The 16,608-nt window shown below is 52.0% G+C and overlaps 7 protein-coding genes across 7 annotated transcripts; 2 read left to right on the forward strand and 5 right to left on the reverse strand.

Moving 5' to 3' along the window:
• Nucleotides 1-1,831: 1,831 nt before the first annotated feature.
• On the reverse strand, nucleotides 1,832-3,330 carry CORC01_02903 (methyltransferase; the record flags this gene model as incomplete). The annotated part of the gene is made up of 7 exons (XM_022614553.1): nucleotides 1,832-2,294; nucleotides 2,395-2,480; nucleotides 2,541-2,592; nucleotides 2,655-2,718; nucleotides 2,783-2,800; nucleotides 2,875-3,041; nucleotides 3,119-3,330. The coding sequence occupies 7 exons, from the start codon at nucleotides 3,328-3,330 to the stop codon at nucleotides 1,832-1,834; spliced, it is 1,062 nt and encodes a 353-aa protein (XP_022478854.1).
• Nucleotides 3,331-6,206: 2,876 nt separating this feature from the next.
• CORC01_02904 (uncharacterized protein) lies at nucleotides 6,207-6,775 on the forward strand (the record flags this gene model as incomplete). The annotated part of the gene is made up of 2 exons (XM_022614554.1): nucleotides 6,207-6,515; nucleotides 6,581-6,775. The coding sequence occupies 2 exons, from the start codon at nucleotides 6,207-6,209 to the stop codon at nucleotides 6,773-6,775; spliced, it is 504 nt and encodes a 167-aa protein (XP_022478855.1).
• A 452-nt stretch (nucleotides 6,776-7,227) lies between these two features.
• Nucleotides 7,228-8,699, reverse strand: CORC01_02905 (beta-glucuronidase; the record flags this gene model as incomplete). Its single annotated transcript, XM_022614555.1, has 5 exons — nucleotides 7,228-7,308; nucleotides 7,358-7,815; nucleotides 8,034-8,073; nucleotides 8,202-8,492; nucleotides 8,598-8,699. 5 exons carry the CDS (start codon nucleotides 8,697-8,699, stop codon nucleotides 7,228-7,230), a joined length of 972 nt encoding a protein of 323 aa, XP_022478856.1.
• Nucleotides 8,700-8,739: 40 nt separating this feature from the next.
• On the reverse strand, nucleotides 8,740-9,503 carry CORC01_02906 (beta-glucuronidase; the record flags this gene model as incomplete). Its single annotated transcript, XM_022614556.1, has 2 exons — nucleotides 8,740-9,177; nucleotides 9,486-9,503. 2 exons carry the CDS (start codon nucleotides 9,501-9,503, stop codon nucleotides 8,740-8,742), a joined length of 456 nt encoding a protein of 151 aa, XP_022478857.1.
• A 2,007-nt stretch (nucleotides 9,504-11,510) lies between these two features.
• On the reverse strand, nucleotides 11,511-11,831 carry CORC01_02907 (uncharacterized protein; the record flags this gene model as incomplete). The annotated part of the gene is made up of 1 exon (XM_022614557.1): nucleotides 11,511-11,831. One exon carries the CDS (start codon nucleotides 11,829-11,831, stop codon nucleotides 11,511-11,513), a length of 321 nt encoding a protein of 106 aa, XP_022478858.1.
• Nucleotides 11,832-12,044: 213 nt separating this feature from the next.
• On the forward strand, nucleotides 12,045-13,913 carry CORC01_02908 (cytochrome P450; the record flags this gene model as incomplete). The annotated part of the gene is made up of 2 exons (XM_022614558.1): nucleotides 12,045-13,142; nucleotides 13,203-13,913. The coding sequence occupies 2 exons, from the start codon at nucleotides 12,045-12,047 to the stop codon at nucleotides 13,911-13,913; spliced, it is 1,809 nt and encodes a 602-aa protein (XP_022478859.1).
• Nucleotides 13,914-14,121: 208 nt separating this feature from the next.
• Nucleotides 14,122-15,711, reverse strand: CORC01_02909 (uncharacterized protein; the record flags this gene model as incomplete). Its single annotated transcript, XM_022614559.1, has 3 exons — nucleotides 14,122-14,389; nucleotides 14,457-14,851; nucleotides 14,926-15,711. 3 exons carry the CDS (start codon nucleotides 15,709-15,711, stop codon nucleotides 14,122-14,124), a joined length of 1,449 nt encoding a protein of 482 aa, XP_022478860.1.
• Between the last annotated feature and the right edge of the window lie 897 nt (nucleotides 15,712-16,608).

The following is a 16,608-nucleotide window of genomic DNA, read 5'->3' on the forward strand; positions in this document are numbered from 1 at the left end:
CCGGCAAGGAATTCTTTGATACTGATACCAACCGAGCCAATGATGAAGAAGAAGTCGACCACCCTGGCGACATTATCAATGACACTTGATTATGGGAGACTGGAGCGCGTTTGCGGTCCTGGTCTCGTGGGCGCTCGTGCCCTTTCAGGCGATACCGGCAACGTGGCACCGGGGGAGATCACCATGTCGACGGAAGTGATAGCCACGCTAAATCATAGCGCTTTCAGCTTCATGATGATGAGATTCGTGTCTGGGCCTCCATTTAGATCGAGAATTGGCTCGGTTGTAGGGTGCGAAACCTCACAGACAGCCACACTGGTTGAGTCGAACTGCTCTAAGAATCATTGAAGATACGCCGAGCGAGACCCCAACCAATAACCTGCTTCGCCCTGGTGATCGAATTTGATGGAGACTCATTCACTTTTATCAGCCGCTTCTAGTGGATTCGTTGTTCGATACGGAGACATGTACTATGTGTAAGGGAGGTTCGAGCAAGAGCAACTACATGTGTCAAACCTTCGATCCCGATGAAAGTAGCGAACCTATGAGAAAGCTCATCATGATTTGAGGAGCTGTTAGGGAAAGAAAATCCCTTTTTCGAAGCGCAATGTCGTCCATTCCTAGTACCATTTTTGGGCATGGCTACATGAAGTATCCGTGCCGTGATTGCGAGAAATGTTCGATGCTGCTTATGACCGAAACGTACAGCTAGCTTGTCTCGTGATACAGCTCGCGGTAGAATCTGGGTGTCTGTACTTGATTCCTAGACACATGTAAAGAGCAACGCTTGAGGGCAAGACAATGCTTCTTTGTCTCCACGAGGTGTCATGTGTGATGCCCGCATCCGCATTGTTGGTCACGATGTACGGACTACTGATTGTCCTGCAAAGAAAGTCACATCGGCGCAGAGACCACGTTGTCAGTATCCCACCCGCACGGAGCCCAACGTCGCGACCTCAACTTTAGGTTTTACAGTCGTGTAAAGTAACCGATGCTGTGACTGGTGGGGTTGGATCGTGGGGATAAACGCTAGGCTAGACACGTTCCAGATATGGGGTTCGGTCGGATGAAATAGATTTGTTGCCATCTCGGTTGCCCTCCACGATGCCGAAAAGACATCAGTGCTCCGGGGTCTGGCCCCAGGCGGCCCAGGCCAACTGGATCCTCCACACAAAGTTGTATCCATAATACGGATACCCTTGAGTTCTTGGACCCGCAAGAAAATTCTCTGCCAGGGTTCTTAGCGTTCACAACTCCCACATCATGAACTTATGAAGCCAACTTGGCTCGTGACCATGTCCCCTCACCTACCACATGCAATCTAAGGATAGCCGCGCAGGAAACCAGGCATCCACTTCCAGGTCCTCGGGTTTCCGAAGATCTACATCACGGAAGGGTGGCCGAGTTGGTTATGGCGCCAGGTTAAGGTCAGCTTAACATCTGTTTCCTGGTGGGGCAACCCGCGCGAGTTCGAGTCTCGTCCCTTTCATTTTGCTGCCCTGCGTATATGTATACCGCATGTGTGCAATGGTCTTTTTATTTGGGCGATAGATACTCTCTGTTGGTAACACCACCCAGGTTTCCAAGGTCCATGATCGGTCTAGACTCTTTCCCGCTCTCTGGTACGTGGCAAAGTAGAGGCGATCATTACTCTGGCCCTACGCGTATTTGTCACATCCTACATGTAGTTGCTCAAAATTCATCAGGCTAGTGAACTAGTTTCATTCCATTTCTTTCACATGGCTGGGCTCGGGGTGGGCTTACAGTGAACGTTGCGGGTCGGCGTGTCATGTGCCCATGCCGCAGGCGCAGTTCTCATCAGACATCCTCATTACATGCCCTCAGATTGTACTGGCTTTTGTCCTACCCAGGAGTAGTACGTGCCATAGGCATGCACATTCGGATCCTTAATCGCGTTCCGAACCGACGCGAGAAAGACCTCAATCTCCGTACGCTCCATACCCAGGGCCGCCAGCGGCTTGCTCGCCGCGGCGCCCAAAAAGTCCTCCGTCACGGAGCGCATGTAATGCCCCACCAGACGCAGCCTCTTGTCGAGCGGCCATCTTCCGACCGGCACCTTGTAGGACTTCACTTGGACGTTGACGAAGCCGGCATCTCTCATGAGCTCACCGATTCGCGAGGCCACTTGGATCTCAATTTTCATCCGCAGCATGGCGTCGCGCATTTTTGACCAAAACTCTAGCAGAGGCCAGTCGTCGGGCATGGTGCCGTCGTCGCACTTGACGTTGGCGCTAAAGTCTTGTGTCTCGATGTAGGCTCCGGGCTTGAGGTTGCTACATTGGGGGGGTACGGGGTTTGTGAGCGCGAGGTTGCACATGATGAGGAGTAGTAAAGAGGGAAATAGCTGGGTGAGCATGGCGGGGATCAACTTACTCGAAAACTCGCTCCAAAAGCTTTGGGAGGTCGTGCACAAGGGAAGCCAAGTTTCGCATGTGTATGAGATCGAAGTTGTCCCCGGACTACAACGGTTCAGCAAAGGACCAAGAGTCGGTTGAAATTCGAATCTCGAGAGCGCTTACCAGCCATTCATCCTCAACATCGTCGACGAAGAAATGGACATTGGAAGGCACCCTAGATCTCTAGTCAGGACACCAGGGCGATGGGAAGAGACAGGCATGATGATGTGGTCATACCAGCATGGCTGGATTGGAGATAAATCCACGCCAGTCACCTCTGCAGTAGGATATTGGTCTCCGACTTTGCACTGTCAGTCTCCATGGCTCACCCTCGCTTTTAATCCCGCGGACGAAGAATCAAATACCTTCCATTGCCCATATGCCTGTATGTATGCTTAGTTTGTGAGGACAATGTTGAACAACGCCAGCTGAATGCAGGCTCTGAGAGCCAACTCACCAGTACCCGTCCCGAGGTCAATAATCTTGTTGGGCGCGTCCCCAATAGGGGCGTGGAATAGCTTGCCGTCGGTGAGCTCCATGACCATGGCGTGCTTCATGTCTTCGCGGTTCTGTTCAATATCATCGTTGGGGATGGGATATTTCCCATCTCGGAATGAGTGATAACTTTGATTGGTAATTTCGTGAGCCTCCGATCATGCGGATGGGATGCATTGCCAACGGTCCCTGCATGCGTAACTCACCGTCTGCCGTTTTCAAAGGAATGCTTCAACACCGACGACGTGACGGAAGCTGAGGCTGATGAGGAAGCATCCCACTCCCTGGGCTGATACGCGTCATCATTTCCGTCGTCACTGCCAGCTTCGATGATATCTGGCGCTTGCGCTGAAGACTGCGCCTCTTCCAGCTGCACTGGATGTGCGTCGTGGGGCACTTGTTCGGGACTGGCGCTCATTGGGTACGAAGGTATTTGATTCAGTTGGTCTTGATATGTTTCCCTTGTAACTGCATGTAAGGTAAGGTAGTAGTAGTGAGATGGATCTTAACTCTGCCGCGCAGTTGCTGACAGAGGAGCGGGGAAACTGCGAGAATTCGACCTTGCGGCCAGCTTCTTTGCTAGTGCTTCATGATTGGTGCACTGGTCTTCACCAGAGGGGCCTAGTTCTTATCATTAGGTTGGTTCTTATTGGCTCGTCATCTTCTACGTTAGATGAATCCTCGAGACTGGACGTTTGCGTATCTAGAAGTTTTTTGGGAAAGCTGTGATAGAGATCAAGGATACAGAAGCCTTCAGTGAGTCACATTGTTTCAACGAGGGGGAGAATCGTCAGGTTGAAGCCGTGGGTGCACGCTCGTTTTGCCATCTGGTAATTTCTGGAGATGAAGCGCCACCAAATAGAAACATTTTGCATGTTCGCGAAACAAATCTCAGTTCACCAGCATGGCATAACGTTTCCGGTCTCGCTTTAATTCCCTTCTCGCCATGGCAAAAGGCCCTCATCGGCCACGGCCCCGCCCCGTGTCTGTTGCAGCCCATCGAGACAAGATATTGTGGTGTGCGTGTCCATCGTCACAGTCGCACCTCATTGTTTCAATATAAATGCGCTATAGAGGGTGGCAATGTGCATAGCCTGCTAGTATTATGAATTCATTGTCGTCGAAATTTCCCGTCCATGTGTGGCCTGTCCCATGGCCAACAGAAGAGTTCGTCACGTCTCTTGAGACGTCCGTCTAATGTTTATTTTGCTTCCAATACCTGTTCGGCTCATGTCTTTCAACCACCAAGGCAGGGTGATATTGACATGGTTGACTCGGAATCGAATACGGCGTGCAGACATCCTCCCTATGCTTACCGCAACGTCCAGACGTGCCCAGAAATTCTCAAGATTCAAACCATCATGAGACACATATATGTCAATCTGCAAAACAAATCCCAGAATACGTCTGTCGCCCGTCCCCGCAGCGCTTAAATTTGAGTGGGTGATGTGACATTTGAGACTGGGGGCGGTGGAGCGGTTTCAGGCCCCGGGAACCCAGGAGCGCTGAACGGAGGGTCAGTTTCTAGTGTCTTTACTTTGTTTTTCTTAGCGTGCTGTCTCGCTGGGGAATCTGTTGTTAAGGTTGGCTGCGGCGACCCTTACAATGAGATGGGTGCAATAATTCATCCGCCTGTTCAGAGCCGAAGACTGTTGCTATGAATAAGGCAGGCCACGTATTCATCTCCTCCAAGTTTCCTTCAGAATCTTCGGCAGAGGTTATTTCTGTCCAAAGAACCAATGTAATGAAAGCTCATGCTATGGCCACATGCCGCTTAACTACCTTATAGAGCGAAAAGTCATGTCAGTGACACTTGTCATATCCGACGTCAAAAGAAGTTTTACCACACGGGCGAAAAGATGAGATGAGTATAATGGGAAGAACCTCGGAAGATGACGAGTCAAACAAAGGTCCTGATCGAACTCCAGTCTCCGAGGCCTCTTTTTTTTGGCTGCGGTGTTTGGGATCACCAGGGGATCCAGCAGAATCCCTGCCTGGGTGACGAGCATCATGGCAAATCCGAAGAGGTCCTTCATCAACTTTGTGCTCAAAGCCACAAACCGATGAATTGCCCCAGCCCTCCAACGATTCCACAATCTTCAGCATGGTCTTGAATAGATAGGGCACGGCCAAAGCTGTAGCCGTTCGAGAGTTGGCCTCCCACGTCTGAAAAATAAGCTTGGCAGTAAGACACAGGGGGTCGTGAAACCCCCTTGGGATGGTGGTGGGGTCTATATGCTCGGAGCTTTGCCGCTGAAATGACCATAATCTTTATTGATTACTACAGAGTCTAAGAGACGACCGTGGAGAAACATGGGACCGCAGCTCATACGAAGATACCTGCCGTATCCTCTCGAGCTTCGGTAGATATCTCTGGCTTGAGTGAGCCAACCACCAGCTGGTTGCCCCAGTCCCATCCCCGCCCATATGCACCCTTGGGTCGTTGATACTTCTCTTCGCCTCCTTCACCAGCCCCAACCCGCCCCCCTTTCTCAGCGTCCAGTCTTCACGGAGCCTCACGAGGCTCAAAGTTGTAACGACAGGCGTTCAGTCAGGGGCTTCCCTGTCACTTCTCGCCGGATCCGGTCGTAAGGTGGCTTCCCGATCAGGTCTAGGAGATGCAGCCGCAACATCTTGGCAGCTTCATCGCACCCATGCGTCACGAACTTCAGACCTCCTTTGACGGAGTCACCATCGCCTCCAAAGCCATTGTACAAACTCCATTGCCAACAGTCGCCAAAGATTTCCGCGACGTGGACGTCTCAACCCGCCCGCCTCGAACGCCCCATGCCATCCCATGTTGGCCGCCGCATGCTACATGCAACCTAATTTGGTCCTGGCCTGAAGTTCTTTTGATCGCCCTGCAACTATCTGGTGCCTTGCGGCAGCTGGGCACTCGGGCCCGGGGGCGATGTTGAGGACATCCCACCACGAGAACGATTACAGGGTCGAAAGGGGATGGCGTAACGTGGAGACGCAAACATCCAATACATCGATGCAATAGCATTCATCGCCTAATGTGAACGGACTGGCAGATCGTCTGAAATAATCTATAAAGATCAGCTCGATCTTCCTCAAAGTGACGCGTCTTCTTTCCTCTCCTCATCAAGCTCACAATCATTACAACTTTGCTTGTTCTTTCTTCTCTTCTACAACAGCTGTGCTGTCTTCTATCTCTTCCAACGCATCTTGATCAACTCCTTCAATTCGTCCGGGTCCGTGTCCCTCTTTTCGTTCCTCATCATATTGACTGCTCTCAACTTTCTTGAAGCAACAATCTTTCAACCTTTCAATATGAAGTTCTCTTCCGTCATCACTCTTGGCTTCGCCGCCCTCACCACCGCCGCTCCTCTCAGCGGTCGCCAGGCCACCGTTTTCTCTACTCAGACCTTCAACGACCTCTCCATCAGCGGCGGCACCGCGGGTACTGCCAAGCAAGAAGCTCTCGACAAGCTCTCCGGTCTCCCCTCCGACCTCAGCACCGTCGCCAAGGCCGACCTGGACTTCCTCAACAGCGTCAACCAGATCGCCAACGACGCCGAGAAGGAGGCTTTCAACCCCGCCATTGAGAGTGCCACCGGTGAGGAGGCCGACGCCCTTCAGGTTCGTACCCATCTCTCTGCAGAATCTCACATTTGTACGCCATTAACCGTTTCATCTACAAACAGCGCGGCAAGATCAAGAACAAGGTCCTCAAGCTCACCGCCACCATGCTGAAGCTGCAAGCTCAGCAGGCACAGGGCAAGGACGTCGCCGACAAGATGGCTACGGAGCAGAAGAAGCTCAACAACAACATTGCCCTGGACGAGAAGGAGGCTGGCAACGCCTCTACCGCCCTCGACTTTGACGCCTCCACCGCATAATCGCCCATAGTCAGCGACAGAGGCTGCGGACATGACACATCTTCAGACTTTGGTAGAATAGAGGAAGAGGGAGTGGATGATCATGAAAGATTCACGAGACGAAAAGGCGCTGTGTGCCGGCTCGGATGATCCGATCAAGTGCTGGCCATTTTAATAATGTGGGTGTATCGGTACATTGTAGTACACTCTAAATACTATAAGAGATTAAGAAACACTTAAAACAACACTTTCCACTCGTCGTGATTTCAATGTCAAGCTTAGATGGAGACAATTGCTTTGCTACAGACTGTAGCCACATGTTGCAGAAGGGCTGACTTCTAAAGATATGCCAAACTGCCAAGCCTTGATCAGCATTCTGTGACGGATCTTGGACAGATGCATGCCCTGCCGCAGGACGGTCCCCGCAGCATCGAACCACCATAACGGCCAAGGGGGATTCTCGGAGATGTCCCTTAGAGTTTCGACGGCTTGGCGAAGGGCTCCAATTCGACATCCAAGACAGTCGTCAGGCGTGAAAAGGTGTAGTAGAATCCCTGACTAGATTAGCATCCGGATCGAGAAATATTTACCGGAGAAACCAACCTGAAGGGTGATCATTTCCACCACCTCTCGATCAGAAAACTCTGTCTTGACCTTTGCCCACAAATCATCCGCAACGTCTGGCCCGTCGATGACGGCCTCAATAAACAGCAAGACAAGTTTCTCCCGCGGCGTAAAGACTTCTGCGAGCGACTCCAGTTTTCCTTGGCCGGAGAAGTAACCCTTTTGTTTCCCGGCCTGCGCAATCACCTCGCGCTGCGCATCAGTGACGCCCTCTTTGGCGGAGGCTGTGCTGTGGTGCGTCCACTCGTAGGTAGACCGAAACTTGGCCGTGCTGAGGAGAATCACTAGTTCTCGGTTCTTGGAAGATAGCTCAAGATCTTTAAAGTGAGCACCTGCGATTTTCGCCCAGTGGTTGACTGTCGCCGGGCTATGGGCGAGGATCTTTGAAATATTGAGTGGAGTCCCCTTGACGTCGGGGTACGGAAGGCGTGCCATCGCTAATATTCAGCTGCGCGGATGTGGTACGCCAAAAACAACGTTTCAACTACAGGAAACCTATTCTTCTTGTATGAACTACAAGCCAACACTTTTTGTAATCTTCGGGCCTTGAGTGAGCTGCGGGGTGCCTCGGCAACCCATTAAGGGTTAGTCACCCCGGCCGCGAGTTAATACCTCGGCTCCGAGTGGGGCCGGCGAGCCCAGAAGGGGAGCGCACCTGGGATGGTGTCAATGAGATGGATCAGGGCGATGAGTTCCTCTCACACTCTTCAAGTAGTCATTAGTATTTTTGAATAGTTTCCAAGTGCTCGTGTACTTCCAAAGATTGATTAATACATCTTTGCTCTGTATAAGGTAGCCGTCCGTCTCGCTTTCAACACTTTACCGAGCCCTTTGGCTTTCGGTCCCGCGCAAAGACGCCCTTCTTCTTCCCATCCACTTGGGGGATGCTCGAAGTCGTCTGGAAACCAGCAAAGCTCCAGGCTTTCTCTCTTACCGCACTGCTTACGTAATCAGGGACGCGGTGGTACATTTCCAGGACCTTCCCTTGGTATTCCTCACTCCTGGGAACGTCGCATAGGGTGTGCAGCCCAGCAATAGCGTCCACACCATACTTGGCCTGCCACCCTAGCAAGTCCTTCGCCACAACCCGCTCCACCTCTTCCAGATTGCCCGTCTGAGAATACCACCGTACCTAGTAACGATTCAAGCAGATCACTTCAAACAAGTCCGTCGCGAGGTCCAACTCGATTGTGGCGATTCCCATGTTTGCAAAGCAGACCGGCCTCTTCAGGTCCAGGTCGCGGGTCAGTGAGACCAGCGGTTCCAGGTACTCCCTCGTGCCGGTCTCTGCCGACGCGGACTCGTCGGTGACCGTCCACATCACCACCGACGGGTGACTTTTGTCTCCGCACCACGAGCTCTCAGATGGCCTGCTCGTGCGCCGCCTGCGTCTTCTCATTGCATAACTCTGGGGCAAAGGTCGGAGGCTCTCCGAGTCCCAACACGCCGGCGATGAGGCCGAGGTGGAGACCTTCCGCGGGAGTCTCGTGGATGACGAAGATACCGTGCCGGTCGGCGTAGGGGTAGTGGGACGCTCGGAAGGAGTTGGCGACCAGCCGGTTCATGAGATGGAAATCGTGAATCATGCAAGCCGGGTCGAAGCCCCTGCCCCAGATCAGCGTGTCTTCATGTTTGCCGAAGCCGGTGAAGCAGAAACGTTTGCCGTTGATGAGAAGTCGATTGTCTCTCACCAAGGTCGTGCGAGTGTCCAAGGAGAGTTCATAAGTATCGAGGATATCCTCTTTGTTAAAGTCAGAGAGGACCTGCACGCAAATTTTGTACAGGTGAGCTTCGCCTGGCTGTTGATTATTAACCCCGTTCGTGTGAGCAACAGTTGAACCGGCTCTATTCCCATTACCTATTGCCACCTTCAGGTTGGTCGGCGTGCGACCACTTCAGCGTCCGATCATTGGCTCGTTGATACTTGTACCGGTTGGCAAATCGGTTTCAAAGGCTTATATACAGAAGTATCTACAAGTTGCTACCAAGGAAGATTTCTAAGCAATGGTGAAAGGTTTGGTTGAAATGTCATCTTCTCGACTTGCGGGTGAGGGTACGGAGCGAATTTTGGCAGTTGAACGCGGGGGGGTCATCTGTGAAACCTAACCGCGATCTGAGACTTCATATTCACTAGTTTGACACTGATTGCAACTGGTAGCGAAAGACTTGCTTGAAGACTAGATTTGTATACGAGACAGCGTTTCACAATCCTATGTGAAAGTTTTAGGCGCCTAAATTTGTTCGACCGGGAACTGATTTGACCCAACCTGATTATGCCCCAGCAATGTAAGCAAGCCCATCGAGTTATCAATCAGCCTGCCATGTCTCAAGTTGTTAACGTAGGCTCTACTAGACACTTGAAACGTCGACTAATGCTCATCGCCATCAAGTCAATCCAACAATCGAAATCAGAAAATACTAGTTGAGGCATCGGACAGTCACGCCCTTAGCAGGCTCCTCGATCTTTTCCAGGGACGATTCTGTACGCTATCATGTGTCCGACCCCTCCCAAGGGCTGATGGGACCAGTTTCACGTCACTTATCCTTGGTTTGTCAAGTACTGCAGCTCCCGTTCCTTCACCCTGGATATACACGGGACAGATGAGGCAGCGAAATTGAGTTTTTATAGGTTGGATTGAGTGTGCTAGTCTGTTTTGTTAGAAAGCTTGAGGTTCTTGGGACAAGGGAAAGAGTCAACGACGACCCTGGCTTCCTGTTCGAATCAAGGGTTGAATTTCCGGCTTTCGCCAAAGCCCCCAGTCCGGATATCCACGTGCAGTTTGAGGGTTAGGGAGGATGTCACGGGTCTATCTAAGCGGTGAAAACTCCCGAACCGATCAACAATGCTCGGATCGTGTTACTCCAAGTTCGGATCCCAGTACAGTTTGCTGTCTGGTTTTCTCAGCCATTGGACCATTGTTGCCTAACAACTTCTTGGATAGTCACTTCCACGTTATGGCATGGTGACCTTGGAGTGTATATGTGTGCAACTTCTCGCGCTTCGTTTGCTGTTGGCTGAAGTCAGATGAGTATCAGAGTTGATTGCAAAATTCACCGCCGAGAACAGGCACATAATTCCCCCTCCACGAAAAGCAAACGTGATAACTGATACTGCATCTAATATGATACAAGATACAAATCAATGCTGCAAACCAACTCTACGTACGAAGAACTTACCCTTTCCGGCCCATCTCAACCGTTGTACATCTAAATGGATTATGTCCTGGCTTTGCAACCCTCAGATTGTTTACTTGGCCCCAAAAGGCCCAAACTAAGAAACCGTTCTCCACTTCTGCGGTCTTGAGACGCCAGTGCTCGCGGCCCTTGTCGCCAGATGCCGAAATTTGTCGCACTTAGTCGGTAGAAACCCACCAAAACCCACCAAATACAACTTAGCATTGATATTCCCGTCAGCTGCCTGCTGACGTCAACAACGTCCTTACAGCTCATTACGAGCTTATCCCCGATGGCACAATTGGCTAGCGCGTCAGACTGTTAATCTGGAGGTTGGTGGTTCGAGCCCACCTCGGGGAGATGCAGTGGTTAAATCCCACAAGGGATCGTTTCTCTTTTGAATTTTATCATGTGTACCTTTTATTCCTCTTCGATGCTGATGAATGGTAAGGTAGTTAGCAAGGTTTTGTTTGGTCTCTCTGTGGCATGGCCGTGCCGCATCTCGAATGAGATATGTGAGCGGATTAAGTCTAGGCGGCTTCCGGTCATATCCATCACCTATCACCTCATTCCTCGCTGACCGCCACTTTGCTTTTCTGGTTCGTCAACCCATCGATACAAAGGCGACCTAAGACATCTATCTAGTGGGGCATCTAGCATCGCTAGAGGTCTCGACGTGGGCCACAAGAGTCTCTCGCTTCAAACCCCCACCGCAAATTCCATTGTGAATCCCTTGGGGTTACTTACATCATCATCCGAATTCATCCACTTTGGTTCAACCAAGCAATGCCAAGGGAGCACCAAGCCGCCTTTTCTCCCAGTTCTCAGCCTCATATCAGTCAGGGCAGCCATTGGCACTACGCCACTCGGACGACCTCTACTCACACAAAGACCTGTCACTTGCAGCCAGTTCCGAAAAAAATCCAATTGTTAAAGGAACGCGGCACGCCACACTGCGCTAAAGGACCGCCCCAAAGTTCCCGAGGCTCGCGTCCCTCAGCATGATTTCTCGCTCCGACAACTGGGCGAGAGACCCTGTGCCCATGTGAACCCTGCGGGGGGCAGCAATGATTCCTACGGGGATCATCCTTACCTCAGGGCCGGCATCGAATCTCACACTCAACCCGCCCGCGAGTCGGTTGCCGCGTCGGGAAAGACGTTCGCCAGGGGCCCCATCAGACGAGACCCTGACTATCTTGCATGTCTCCCTGCGTAGTACGAAGACTGCCGCAATTGGTGATGGGCGGGTTCGTTGCCATGGTCCAGGCACCTGGTTCATCGCGGGGGCCTTCAGTGCGTGCTTTGGGGAAATATTGCCCCAGAAGATAACGGGCGAGTGTCCATCCCGAACCCGCTATCGCTATCTACCCTGCACAGGGACTTGATTCTATAAAAGCAGTGCTGCCAGTGTATCAGCAATTCTTGTTGGCCTGTCGGACGTGTAAAAAGAGGTCGCACGTCACTGCAACTGTGTCACAGAACCACCACGACGATGCTAGGCACTGCGCTACCTGGGCGAACGCTCGGTGACGAGAAACTTGTTCCCACAGGACTCCCCCTTTTTACCGCATCCTATGTGCCCATCTTCGCTGTGGTAGGCCTTCTCCTGTACTTGTTCTACAAATGGGCTCTACCTAAGCCGATTCCCGGAATCCCATACAATGTGGAAGCGACGAAGCATATACTGGGAGACATCCCCTCCGTGCAAGAAGCGATGAAACGCACCGGCGAGTTCAACGCATGGATCAACGAGCAGACGGACAAATTCGCAGATACACCAATCTTCCAGGTCTTCATTCGTCCCCTCGGCAAGCCGCTGTTGATCCTCTCCGACTTTAGGGAAGCTCAAGACATTCTCTTGCGACGAAAGGAATTTGACCGGTCGTCGCTCGACGCCGACCTCCTCGAGGGCGCCGGACGCAACCACCACATCCATTTAAAGACTGGCGACAAGTGGAAGAGGCACCGCAGGCTTCTGCAGGACCTCATGTCGCCTCAATTCCTCAACGAGGTGGCGGCCCCGACCGTCTACGCGGGGGCCTCGCGGCTCATCCAGCTCTGGAACAACAAGGCGCGGATCGCAGAGGGGCGGCCGTTCTCTGCGGAGTCGGATATCTACTATGGTTCTCTGGACGCCGTCTTGACGTTTACGTTTGGCAGCAGCTTTGCCAGCAGCGCGCTGCGCCCGACGTCGGATCTTATACAGGGGCTGGGTGCGGAGGATATCAGGCGTTTGCGAGGGTCGACTCTCAGTAGCGACGCGCCCTTGGAATTTCCAACGGGCGATTGCGACGAAAAGATACACGCGACGCTTGGTGTGGCAGACTCTATCGAGTACCTGCAAGGCTCGCCGATTCCGAGAATAAAGTGGTGGTTTGTCGAGAAACTCCCCTCGCTACGTCGCGTCTTCAACGTCAAGAGGAAATACACGCGGGAGGAGATCGACAAGGCGCTAAAGAGGTTAAAAGAGGTCGGGGACGAGCAGTCCAAACTTTTGTCCGCTGTAGAGTTGATCGTCCTCCGGGAAAAAAAGCTAGCGGAGAGCGAAGGGCGGGCGCCAGACTTTTTCTCCGAAATCATAGTCGACGAGGTAGGCACCAGACTTTGCGCTAGAGAAAATGCAGCATGAAAGCTAACCATCCTGGGGCAGATCTTTGGCGTAGTTGTCGCGGGACACGACACAACCAGCACGACCATGTGCTGGGGTCTCAAACTCTTCGCAGATAACCCCCAACGGCAGACCAACCTGCGCGAGGCACTCCGAGCCGCTTTCCCCGACGCCGCCGCCGAGAAACGCAGTCCGACCGTCAAGGAGATTACAGGGAACACCATAAAGGTTCCGTACCTTGACGCTGCTGTAGAAGAAATTCTCCGCTGCGGCGGCGCTACGCCGCTCGTCGACCGCGAGGCGACCTGCGATACCGAGCTGTTGGGACACCATATCCCCAAGGGGACTGTCGTGATGTGCCTCAACAAGAGCCACAGCATGATGAAGCCCGCGTGCAACGTTGATGAATCGCTTCGCAGCCAGAGCAGCCAGAGCGCAAAAGCCCGGGCCTGGGATGACGCGGATATCGGGCACTTCAAGCCGGAACGGTGGCTCGTCGAGTCATTCAGCACGCCGGGCGGGGTCGAGTTTGATCAGCAGGCGGGTCCTCAGCTCGCTTTTGGGCTGGGAACTCGCGGTTGCTTCGGGAGGAGGTTGGGGTACTTGGAGTTGCGGATTATTCTGGCGCTGATTGTGTGGAACTTTCAGCTTCTTCCGTGCCCGAGGGAGTTGTCTGGCTATGGTGCAAAGGAAGGTTTGACGTACAAGCCGAAGGACTGCTACGTACGCCTACTGGCTCTTGGGGATAGATGAGGAATCTCATAGTCACATCCCCCCGATTATTGGGTTCTTGTCAGTCGCGCTCATCGTACTCCTCTATGTCACAACAGCCACTCGCTGAGCCCGTGTCTGATCTTGACTGCCTCCTTTGGCAATCATTTCATGTTTGTATAAAATAAGCGAACAGATTGCAGTTCAGCATAAACTTGCGTCATGTCGTGTCCATGGACGTGGTGATGTATCACCTAGTTTTTGTCCAACCAATCCAGGTAGTCAATACCCCAGCCAATGCCACAAAAAAGGCACCTGCCGTATAGGCTACTCCCCAGTCTCGATATATGGCTTGGGCAGCTATGACAAACAGAATGAAAACCACTGTACTCCCGACCAAAATTGTACCGAATGGGGTGCTGAAGCTGATGTACGGCCAATCTAAGATGCGGAAGCCGATGAACTCAATGTCTGCCACGCCACGAATCACAGCCGAGTGACGAGGGGGTACAATATCTCTGGGCTAATGGTTAGCAAGTGTCGCCTAATATGGCACAAGATTAAAGGCACCGGGGATCTGCTCACTTTGAAGAATATATCCATTTATCGTGAAGCATGTCGTTTCCCACAGCCAGCTCTGGATTCGCCAGGACCATGGCCCATGTCGATGCCATCGTGAGCTTTGACACTTCTCTTAACCTGTCCACTTGTCTTTGAAGATCGCAACAACGGTGGTCCCTCGAATCGCAGTCGGCCCAATAGCACACGTCCAAGCCGTGCTGGACCTTGTCCGACTCTAGATCATGGTAGCACACGGATTCCTCGCCATCATCGTACTCAGGGTCGAATGGCCTGGTCCTATAAAACTGGTGCTTTTCGATCTGTTTTTGGAGCTCCTCAATTCTTTTGTCAATGTTGACGCGGTGAAATTGCCCTCGAAAAGATTCCGATTGATGAGCATGCTCGCCAACGATTCGTATCTTTCGATTTTCCAGAAAATCAGCGTTGTCTCAGACCACGAGTTGGGCGGGTGAGTATTGGGAATTTTCCTCACATTGACAAGCTCAAGTCTCTCAGGGCCAAACAATCGTTTCCATCGCGCAGGACGCTGCCGCGCAACTCCGGATAACGTAGCCCACAGACTCTTTGAATCCACTGTATCCGGCAATTTCATCGGCGAGATGACGGCATCCTGTTTCCCTCCCTCACATAATAATAAAAACGGGGCATTGGAGGAGAGTGGTTCGAGGATATCGCTTATTTTCGCTCTGCGATCATGAGATGGATGTGGTGGGCGAGTAGGCAAATCCAGAAATGTTTTCAGAGGTCTCGTTGTAGTGTTGGCAGTATTTTCGCTAGCCGTAGAGGTGGCTGTGTCCAAAGGTTCAAACTTTCCTGATTCTCCAATCTTGAAGCGACGAGGCCTAGCTGACGTTGATGCTGCCGGCGTCAATGGCGCCCTTTCTTCGCGACTCTTAGGTTGGCTGGGCGAGTTCTTGAGGGCAGAATGCTGTTGCTCAGTAACGTCGGCATGTTGAGAACTCTCAACTAGAGGAAGGCCATTTGACTGGCTTTCTAGTTTTAGAGAGATCCCAGGCCATGCAGATCGATTGAGATTTACCGCGATATTATGTGTAGCAAAAGAAATCAATATCCGGGGCCATGAGCGCTGGAAGGAGTTCTCGAAAGACTCCAATTGGTTGGGCGTCGTCGAGGTTCGGTTGTGATCTTGATAGTGTACAACGTCATACCCAGCCTCCTGGTCATGGGCTCTACGGGCATGGTTACTCGGTATGTAAGCAGCTCGTGGAGGTGGAATTGGCAAACTTGGTGAACTCATTCTGTACGTCGAAGCACGCTGTCTGGCATGCCTTACGGTTGAGTGATTCATAACACACAATATGAAGGACAGATGAGGACTTTAAACTTTCGCAAATGTACCTCTGTGTAGGTTAGTTAACTACCAGTCAGCCCGACGAGAAGCCTGGGAGTTGTTGGGTCGCATATCAAAGGTCATTGGAGCTTGGAGTGAGGCTATGCGCCGCAGATCCGTTCAGCCTGCCGCAGTGCGGGGCAAATACATGTGAGAGCACAATTAGGAGCTTTTTGAATTCCAAGCAAGCTGTCATCGAAGATTGGAAGATCGAGCTTCGGTGTCGACACTTCGGCACTCCGAACGGATTACGGGAATAACTGGAGCCTGCTATATTGAGCACGCGTATCTTTTAAAAAGCTTAGTAGTACAAGCGTTCCGTCTCAAACACGAGTTCAAGTAGATACCTCGCACAAAATGCGGCACTGTAGGTACTTAAAAGTGTCTGGTAAGTAAACCGCGACTGCAATATCGTGTACAGCGTTTTCGATTCGCCATGACTACTTGGTTAACCGATCGCCTAATCGAGTTGCGAAACGTCTTATACTATTCAGTGCCATACTCAACTAGAACAGCAGACTTTTACATTAATCAAAAGTTCATCGGCTGAGGCGCGCATATACGAGCTGACATGCAGCGTACCCGAACTGCATGTACTCGTAGGGATGGGGCGAGAATGCAATGCAGCCACGCTGGGAAGGAAACGGGAACGAGGAAGACAAGTCAGCGTATTCGCCCAGTCAATGCAGCTACCGAATGGCGATCTCGAATTGAGGCAATTCTGCCAGCTACGGGAATGACATCCCAGCCCTAGAGGAAGACTCGGCGCAGATTGTGTGGGAAAGCTGAGAACATGATCAGACT

This window comes from Colletotrichum orchidophilum (assembly GCF_001831195.1).
Source record: "Colletotrichum orchidophilum strain IMI 309357 chromosome Unknown Scaffold_17.1, whole genome shotgun sequence".
Classification (NCBI taxonomy): domain Eukaryota; kingdom Fungi; phylum Ascomycota; class Sordariomycetes; order Glomerellales; family Glomerellaceae; genus Colletotrichum; species Colletotrichum orchidophilum.